The sequence below is a fragment of the Mizuhopecten yessoensis genome, unplaced genomic scaffold (assembly GCF_002113885.1).
Source record: "Mizuhopecten yessoensis strain PY_sf001 unplaced genomic scaffold, ASM211388v2 scaffold2329, whole genome shotgun sequence".
NCBI classification, from domain to species: Eukaryota; Metazoa; Mollusca; class Bivalvia; order Pectinida; family Pectinidae; genus Mizuhopecten; species Mizuhopecten yessoensis.
In genome coordinates this window covers 7,483,400-7,493,617 of record NW_018404492.1, presented here as the reverse complement: position 1 = coordinate 7,493,617, position 10,218 = coordinate 7,483,400, and the positions used below count along the sequence as shown (strand labels likewise).

The following is a 10,218-nucleotide window of genomic DNA, read 5'->3' as shown; positions in this document are numbered from 1 at the left end:
CCTCTCAGACTGCACAAGTGCATTGTGCATATGAATACATTTCACAAGGGCTTTAACCTTGGTGAGGTAAGTTAACTAACGAAATAAACGAGTTATATTTGTGACGTCAGATAAACACCTAAACTTGACCTCTTTTGCAAACTGTTAGCCATCGTTACCACCAAGTAATTTATATATAAACGGAACAGTGTTTGGTAGTGAGGTACCCATCAGTATTGGTCTTCAAGTAAATGTCGAGACACAAAGTTGTTAAAAAGTAGACTTTAATTTCAAATTATAAACAAGTTATTGATGATTCGATGAGAAGAATCCAACAGAACAAAGCTTTTTGTAGCTAGATGTCAACACATACAATCTTGAGCAATATCGGTGCCAGTCCTGTTACAAACTATCGTGATTCCTGTTCTTCTACCTTAGTCAAATCTCCAGATGCAGATGTGAACAAATTCAGTTGTTACACGGCAGCTCTCTGAGATACTTTGCTTTCGAGCAAAGTAAAGTTGGTCAGTTATTCGTTATTCGTTAACCGTTTACTTTACAGTTATTCGTTATTCGTTATTCGTTAACTTTACGTAGAAAGTGTATACAGGTGGTATCACAGCAATAATTTACACCGTGTTAAATGACCACCTACAGATGTCCATTTTGAATGTTGATAGATTGTTAACGCCATTTTTCAGAAAGAACTGGGGTGTTTTTTCTTACGTTTAACACGAATGTTCTTATGGTCTGTAGTTACGCATATCGAATTTGGGATCTGACATGAAAACACAGATGGCCGCCAGGCGGTTAAATGTTTTTAGATCACCTGGTCCGCAGCGTCCGTCCGGAGTCCGTCCGTCAATTGAGTACACTGTCACTAATCAGCATGTTTTACCAGCATCAACAATGCTGTATTGCAACTCTAACTCTGAAAATTGTAGATCTCAAAAAACAGTTGAGAGTCGAAATGCATCAACGTCTGGACATAAAACGACTGCATAGGACATTCTCGTGAGTCAAAAAAAACTTTCGGTATACCAAGAACTGCGTTTTTCAGGTTCAGGGAATGTTCTATGCTATTTTAAACGAGGATATAGTGGAGCAGTGTCAATTTACATCTTGAGTCAACCCGAGGAAACACTCATAAAACCATACAGGCCAAGATACAGATACAGGTAAGATGTGTCAAGGTTTGCTTAAATACTGTCTCCAGGTATAAATGAAAGTGTATGACATTTTTTGGCTTTTAAAACCGTACACATATACATGTGTTTTACAGGTATGTACAACACATAAAAGAAACATTTAGAGATAAATAGCATTTTATATACTGTATAGGGTGTAAGGTCATAAATTATCTGATGATGTTTATACGGTTGTAGGCTGTGGTTCATATGATTTGGTTTGTGAGTAAACCATTGGTGAAGTAATACCATTGAATGTTTAGCGTATACACACACTGTACACGTCTACACGTTGGCCATTCTCAACACTGACGTCCATGGCCCCTGACGAAATCGCCGCCATTGACGGCGCACGAGACGAGCATGGTCTTCATCAGCAATACACCTTTTTTTCTAAATCAAGAATACCACAATTTTAAAAGTTACTTAAATGCAGAGTTATCATTGTACTAGTTACGAAAGACTACACAGTGTCAATTAACACAGCTAACTATGTCCAGCTAAGTTAACATAAAGATGCTAGTTGGGATCTGTAAAAGAGGTTAGAGTTATAATTAATTGATGTGCTTTGTACAAATGTTTGTTATAAATTGTTTTCGTGCAATAATTGGTGTTACCTGAAATATGTAAAATAACATTTTGTTATGACATCAATGATTCCTCAGACAAGGTAGTGGAACATCCTTGAACAAACCAATATCTAAATATATTTTCAAATGTCATATAACTATTGTCTTTATCCGAGTCTAACACTGGAATACAAGTCTCACAGCTGCCGATGAAATAGTCAACACATCCACTAACCCCAATATCGAACCAGAAAACCCCCGCATATTAGATAATTCAATGGTACATACATTTTCTCGTATTTGTTATTTTACTGGTTTAAGAGAGTTATTGCGTTACAAAATGTACATATCATTCTGCGGAATGTCAGAGCTAAGGTCATTCAAATCACTACACGCAAGAGTAAGGGAGAGAACCATGATTGTGTACAGAATGGAGTACGAGGGGAGGTAACTGAGATCAGAAATGTGTGTAAATGTTAATATTGATCAAAATCGACATTAACTTATCTGCATCTCCTGGTTTCAGTAAAAGTCGCTCGAAACCAGGAGAAAAAAATAGATGCTTATATTATTTTGCTCATTAAATTCCTCCACGCAGACGTCAAATTTCCAACGCCCTGCACGCTTGATAAGGGTTATTTTGTAACCCCTATTACAAGTCGGTAAATATCATACTTAGCAATTTGTTGCACCATGGATGGATATAGTCTAAAGAACACCAGCATAAACAGAGATGTAATATGTATTTAGGAATTAAAGTACCCATTTCTAAAAGTTATGATTCGTTGTGAAACTGGCACTAATCAGCATGTTTTACCAGCGTCAACAATGCTGTATGGCAACTCTAACTCTAAAAATTGTAGATCTCAGAAAACAGTTGAGAGTCGAAATGCATCAACGTCTGGACATAAAACGACTGCATAGGACATTCTCGTGAGTCAAATAAACCCTCGGTATACCAACAACTACGTTTGTCAGGTTCAGGGAATGTTCTATACTATTTTAAACGAGGATACAGTGGAGCAGCGCGCCAATTTACATCTTGAGTCAACCCGAGGAAACCCTCATAAAACACTGTCGAATGTTCAAACTTAATCATCGGCTTGATCAAACATACAAAAATTAGCTGGGATATCGGTTCTATTTTTAGAATAATTTGGGTCGCCGCACATGTAGCTATGTATATCGACAGTGTGTACCATACAGGCCAAGATACAGATACAGGTAAGATGTGTCAAGGTTTGCTTAAATACTGTCTCCAGGTATAAATGAAAGTGTATGACATTTTTTGGCTTTTAAAACCGTACACATATACATGTGTTTTACAGGTATGTACAACAAAAAAGAAACATTGACAGATAAATAGCATTTTATATACTGTATAGGGTGTGAGGTCATAAATTATCTGATGATGTTTATACGGTTGTAGGCTGTGGTTCATATGATTTGGTTTGTGAGTAAACCATTGGTGAAGTTATACCATTGAATGTTGAGCGTATACACACACTGTACACGTCTAAACGTTGGCCATTCTCAACACTGACGTCCATGGACCCTGACGAAATCGTCGCCATTGACGGCGCACGAGACGAGCATGCTCTTCATCAGCAATACACTTTTTTTCTAAATCAGGAATATCCCAATTTTAAAAGTTACTTAAATGCAGATTTATCATTGTACTAGTTACGAAAGACTACACAGTGTCAATTAACACAGCTAACTATGTCCAGCTAAGTTAACATAAAGATGCTAGTTGGGATCTGTAAAAGAGGTTAGAGTTATAATTAATTGATGTGCTTTGTACAAATGTTTGTTATAAATTGTTTTCGTGCAATAATTGGTGTTACCTGAAATATGTAAAATAACATTTTGTTATGACATCAATGATTCCTCAGACAAGGTAGTGGAACATCCTTGAACAAACCAATATCTAAATATATTTTCAAATGTCATATAACTATTGTCTTTATCCGAGTCTAACACTGGAATACAAGTCTCACAGCTGCCGATGAAATAGTCAACACATCCACTAACCCCAATATCGAACCAGAAAACCCCCGCATATTAGATAATTAAATGGTACATACATTTTCTCGTATTTATTATTTTACTGGTTTAAGAGAGTTATTGCGTTACAAAATGTACATATCATTCTGCGGAACGTCAGAGCTAAGGTCATTCAAATCACTACACGCAAGAGTAAGGGAGAGAACCATGATTGTGTACAGAATGGAGTACGAGGGGAGGTAACTGAGATCAGAAACGTGTGTAAATGTTAATATTGATCAAAATCGACATTAACTTATCTGCATCTCCTGGTTTCAGTAAAAGTCGCTCGAAACCAGGAGAAAAAAATAGATGCTTATATTATTTCGCTCATTAAATTCCACCACGCAGACGTCAAATTTCCAACGCCCTGCACGCTTGATAAGGGTTATTTTGTGACCCCTATTACAAGTCGGTAAATGTCATACTAACCAATTTGTTGCACCATGGATCTAGTCTAAAGAACACCAGCATAAACAGAGATGTAATATGTATTTATGAATTAAAGTACCCTTTTCTAAAAGTTTTGATTCGTTGTGAAACTGTCACTAATCAGCATGTTTTACCAGCGTCAACAATGCTGTATTGCAACTCTAACTCTAAAAATTGTAGATCTCAGAAAACAGCTGAGAGTCGAAATGCATCAACGTCTGGACATAAAACCACTGCATAGGACATTCTCGTGAGTCAAATAAACCCTTCGGTATACCAACAACTACGTTTGTCAGGTTCAGGGAATGTTCTATGCTATTTTAAACGAGGATATAGTGGAGCAGCGCCAATTTACATCTTGTGTCAACCCGAGGAAACCCTCATAAAACACTGTCGAACGTTCAAACTTAATCATCGGCTTGATCAAACATACAAAAATTAGCTGGGATATCGGTTCTATTTATAGAATAATTTGGGTCGCCGCACATGTAGCTATGTATATCGACAGTGTGTACCATACAGGCCAAGATACAGATACAGGTAAGATGTGTCTAGGTTTGCTTAAATACTGTGTATTATTTTTATTAAGTGCAATATTGTGTGAGGGTATAAACAGGGTATGATTAGATATTGAGTGGTTTTTCTTGGTGTTTTGGGTTTAGCATCCGTGTGCCACTGTATGCATGCGTGCCGGAGGGCATCCTCGATATCCAGGGCTTACGCTCACTTTCGCTCTACGAAAGTTAGCGTAACCCCTGGATGACTTCACTTTATTATGGCAAATGCACCCAGCACAGGATTGCATCTGGTTACATTATACTGACAATAACACCAGTCCTTTCACCGACTACCTGTATTGGAAAGTACGTAATGGCTGACCCATTTAGGATGATGAAAGTATTTGTTTTTAATTTTTCAGTACGTTCTCTTCATCCCTGGGATATGTAACGAGAAAATCGAATGGTCTGAAAGCGCCACCTCATATAAATTATACGAGTAGCCGTATAGACAAATATCAGCCCAGCGATTGGCCAGGTTTTCATACATGAAACCAGTCAGATAGCTAAACCACGTGCCTTCGAGTTCGTCATGATATATCTATGGGGTGCAGATAGCGTTTATGAGCGTAACCCCTGGAATTTTACTTCTTTATTGTCTCAAAGTATAAATGATTAGCAATGACTTTTTAAGGTACACAGTTGTGTATTTTGTATTAACAGGTTTATGTGTACATCACACAAACAAGAGGTCTACACATACAGAGTTTGTTGTCTCAATGTAGAGTGTATGGTCAAGAATCAGAACAACGATCAAGAATAAGAACAATCGACGTTTGTTGATGTTGTCGTCAAGAATACAACTATATTGCTCGCGTTTATTGTAACGTACGACTGTGTGAGTGTATGTTGTGACGTACGACTGTGTGAGTGTATGTTGTGACGTACGACTGCGTGCGTGCATGTTGTGACAGCGACTGTGTGAGTGTATGTTGTGACGTACGACTGTGTGAGTGTATGTTGTGACGTACGACTGTGTGAGTGCATGTTGTGACTGACGTACGACTGTGTGAGTGTATGTTGTGTCGTCTTAATGTGAGAGGTATATGTTATTCAACGTGACATTAGATATAATGGGTGTACCTTTTATCTGTGTAGGTATAAAACCGGTACAAGTCGGGACAGATACAGGTAAGGTGCGACACATTTTGCTGTAATGGTATACCACAAAGTATTAAAGAAAGGCAACGGCATATTAAGACATTTAGAACACTGCATATATAGACTCGTCTATTGATAAAGTGTATCTAGTGTATTATGTAACGAGTGTGTGAGGTCAAGAATCAGAACAAAGGTAAAAAATCAGAACAAAGTCAAGAATCAGAACAAAGGTCAATAATCAGAACATACAACATTTGTCTGTTCTGTTGTGAAGCATAGAATGTGAGAGGGTGATTTTGTGTGTAAAGTCTTTGAGAGTTTACCGTAAAATCAAATACTCTATATACTAACACTGGTATAACGGTATTATAAATGTTTCTTAAATTTGTTCTGTCGTTCAATTTCAGGGCTATTCTTATGACGTCGAAAGTCAGTTTTGCCAGCTTTCATATTTTATTTTGCCCCGAGGTTATTCATAAAATTGAAGACGGCATCTCTTTCTTTATTACTTCGAATTATTCGTTGTTGTTTGAATCAGGTTCTAACGTCGAAAATGGCTGACAACTGGGAGTTGCTGTTCTGGCCTTGTGTCGGGAGGGGTGAATTCGTGCGAGTAATATTTTAGGAGGCTGGGGTTGAATTCAAAGATACCGATGATAGGCAGGTTGTAACCGAAAAGGTGAAGGAGGGTAAACTAGGAGGATTCCCGGTGATGTTTCCACCTGTTATATGTAATGGTAAATGGTTATTTCTGCTGTATAACGGTTATCTATCAATAATTTCTGAAGAATGGTAAGAGTAATATGTCATGTTCTTTGTAAATTGTAAGATCAATTTCTCAGAATGAGTTTGATAATGAGAGGGATAGCACCTAAAGACTTCGGCATTATAACCTCCTGTGTTATATAATGGGTATGTCACCATTTCTCCTTGGTACTCATTGTCCTTATAGAGACTAGGCTTCATTAAGAAAGGATTACCTCACGTATACCTGTAGCACTCTCATTGTTAGACTTTGTCAATTTTAATTCCTACACCCGGAACAAAATACGATTGCTTCAAATAACCGAAAATTAAGGAAGTAATTTCTAAAAATTACGTTTTACCGAATTCTACAAAATCATCTTACAATTCTTTTCTTCCTTTCTTATTGTTACAGGCGATTTCCATCTTTCTCAAACACCCACTATATGCAAATACCTGGGCAAGAAGTTTGGGTTGTACCCTGATAATGAGGTAGACGAGTGGCATGCTGATCAGATCAACACAACAATTCACGACTACATTGCGGAAGGTAGATAACACATGTTTATCCACTGTTACAGAGTGATGTCTCTTCTATTGTATTCTTCATTCTGTTTGTCCAGCCCTATATATGTACATTGTAGTAACTCATAGCACTACTTAGAAGTGTGAACCTCAAGAGTTGCGATGTTTTCAAGCGGGGCCAGTTTGCATAAATCAAAAGAGTAAGCGTTTAGTTTAATGATATACCATGTTAGATACCCGCATCGAGAGAAAGTTTGCTACCTTATACTTTAGTTGCAATCTTCATGAAACAGTTCTCATGCTCAAGCATGGATATTTTGCTCAAACCGACTCCCTGTTAACTCAGTTAAATCATATAAAACAACAGATGGGTCAAATGCAAACATTGGCTTTAAGTCTCTTACAATTATCTTCAAATCGTTTTTTGTTAATTTATAACCGGAATGATAAATTAGGCTTGAGCGCAAAATCCAATCTCGAGCATGATAATTGTTTCACGAATACGGGCCCTGGTCTTTCTGTCCATTTACGAAGTCTTTTATGTATTACTATATAAACCCTCGTTTTGGTTGTCTGGTTTCTTTCACTCCTCACGTTGATTTGATTAAATTGATATATCTTTTGCCTTGGGGGTGTGAGGTTAAGAGCGCTGTTACTTTAAAATAAAATGTGTATTTTAAATGGCGGTGAGGCGTCTGGGTTAATGTTAATATGTACGCTTTACAATGTTTTGATTTCTACTGATGAACTGATGAACACAATTTTGTACAGGAAGACTGTGTTTCCATGGTATCAACCCTACCATGACCTATTACAACCAGATTGAAGAAACTAAACCGTACATTGAACGATTTGTCGCCGAGAGAATTCCAAAATGGCTCCAGCATTTCGAAGATGTTCTTCTGGCTAACAACGGAGGAAAGGGGTAAGTGTTTCAGAGACCTAACATACGTTGGTTTTCAGATATCTTTGAAAGGCTTCACAACATACATGTTATTAACATTATTCATCCAATGGAAAATATCGAACGAAAGAAAGAACATATAAGACTGTAAATACGAATCAAAATATCAGATGATCAGTTGTGGTGGGGACAAACATTCCTTGCCAATGGTTTGACTCGGTTTTATTTGTTTTTACTGATTTTCTATTAACAGCTAGGGTGATTTAATGACGTGCCTCCGTGTGTGCGTGCATGTGTGCTGGAGGCGGTATCTTGGTGTATTTGCCTCCTTGCATTAGCGCCGATCTGATGCCGACTTTAGAAAGCTATCTCAGTAAAATACCATGTAAAAGACACCTATCACAACATTCCACCCGATCACATTATACTGAAAATGGGTAAACCAGTTGCTGCGAATATCCTAAATGATGCACGTTAAGCTGGAAATAAAACTTACCAATTAAAAGGAATTTGGTCTGTACCGGCATGGGGACGAAACCCATTGCATTCCTCACTTGGGCAAACGTTCGACACCAAGTCAAAAGCGAGACATTGTTCAGCCAACGGAAAGTGGCGTAAATATAAACGATTACCCATGATGCAAAAAAGAGAGTTTTCGAGTAGAATAATAACATTATCTTGTCTGATATGTTATTGTACATAGAAACTGATCTTAAATAATTGTTAAGACAATGAAATGACTTGGTTGATTGGTAGACGGGTTAATCGCCTGCATGACTTCACCCATGCGGGTTTCGACTCACTGACGGAGGTCGGTGTTCTGTCTGCGTTTCAATCAAATGAACTGTGTAATTTTCCTTTTAAACAGCTTCATTTTTGGGAACAACTTGACTTATGTGGACCTGGGCTTAATGCACGCTTTGAGGGCCACAGAATCTCAGTTTCCAGACGCTTGGAATAATGCCGACTACATACCAACTTTGAAGAGTTTCAAGGACAGAATGTGTTCCCGGCCACGATTGGCTGCTTATTTTAAATCGGACAAATGTCGGGCTTTCGAAGGCAATAGTATGATGTAAATTGTCACAGAAAATCATCCTGTCAGTGTCATGTTTTGACAGTTTAGATGTGTGTTCGATGTTTATATAATTTATTTTAATTTCTTATCAAGAACAATGGGTGCATCAGTCTTAAAAACTGCTTTCCGGGGATATAAATAAAAACAAATGGACAGAACCAGACCAAAATTCGACAGCTCAGTTTACACCTAGGGAGGATTCCATAAACAGACAGCAACCATCACCTGTCGTGTGCCTATACTTCCTCTTACCTGCCATAACATGTTCCCACTGTTGGACATATTTACTATCGATCGTATCTTGATGTATTATTTACACATAAGACTTTCAATTAAAACAAATAAACACGGTACAGTGTTATGTGTTAGATATTCCCCCAATTAACTAATGAATATTTGATGGAATAATGTTTACTCTAGTTTACATTAAAAAAATAAAACATTGATTTTACGACTGTTTCATGTATCATTATAAATGCGGATGATTTGATGTACTTGTTTGGCGCCTCAAAAGATTTCTATCCAGGATACCAACACTGAGTATAGGATATCTCTTGATGAACGTGGAGTTCTAATTGATAATAAACAACAGCAGGATATCATTTATAAATGTTATTCTGAGGTGAAAACACTGTATCGGTGTGATAACGTCAATACAAATGTCTATGTAGTAACGCTATCGGCCCATTGACTTAATTTCCTTATTCTCAATTAATGGATATGCAAATTAATTATGTTTAGTGCAATGCATAGGATAAAAATGATTTAATAACCATGTGTAAATATATTATCCCTGACAGTACAAACAGCATCACACATGCGTGTTTCTCTCATTTGACCTCTCAGACTGCACAAGTGCATTGTGCATATGAATACATTTCACCAGGGCTTTAACCTTGGTGAGGTAAGTTAACTAACGAAATAAACGAATTATATTTGTGACGAATTTGGGATCTGACATGAAAACAAAGATGGCCGACAAGCGGCTACATGTTTTTAGATCACCTGGTCCGCAGCGTCCGTCCGTAGTCCGTCCGTCAACTTTTCCTAAAAATTGCTACTAGTCATGAACGACTGAGCAGATTTTGACCAAATT

The 10,218-nt window shown here is 37.5% G+C and overlaps 1 protein-coding gene across 1 annotated transcript; it reads left to right on the top strand.

The window, feature by feature from the left end:
- Positions 1 to 6,409: 6,409 nt before the first annotated feature.
- On the top strand, positions 6,410 to 9,473 carry LOC110445559 (glutathione S-transferase P-like). Its single transcript, XM_021490225.1, has 4 exons — positions 6,410 to 6,608; positions 7,031 to 7,165; positions 7,912 to 8,065; positions 8,913 to 9,473. Exons 1-4 carry the CDS (start codon positions 6,584 to 6,586, stop codon positions 9,121 to 9,123), a joined length of 525 nt encoding a protein of 174 aa, XP_021345900.1. The 5' UTR covers positions 6,410 to 6,583; the 3' UTR covers positions 9,124 to 9,473.
- The last annotated feature ends 745 nt before the right edge of the window (positions 9,474 to 10,218 follow it).

Coding starts and splice junctions, on each gene's coding strand:
- LOC110445559 (XM_021490225.1), top strand. CDS start 6,584: ATGTTTCCACCTGTTATATGTAATG. Junction 6,609..7,030: donor TCCACCTGTTATATGTAATG/GTAAATGGTTAT, acceptor TTATTGTTACAG/GCGATTTCCATCTTTCTCAA. Junction 8,066..8,912: donor GCTAACAACGGAGGAAAGGG/GTAAGTGTTTCA, acceptor CCTTTTAAACAG/CTTCATTTTTGGGAACAACT.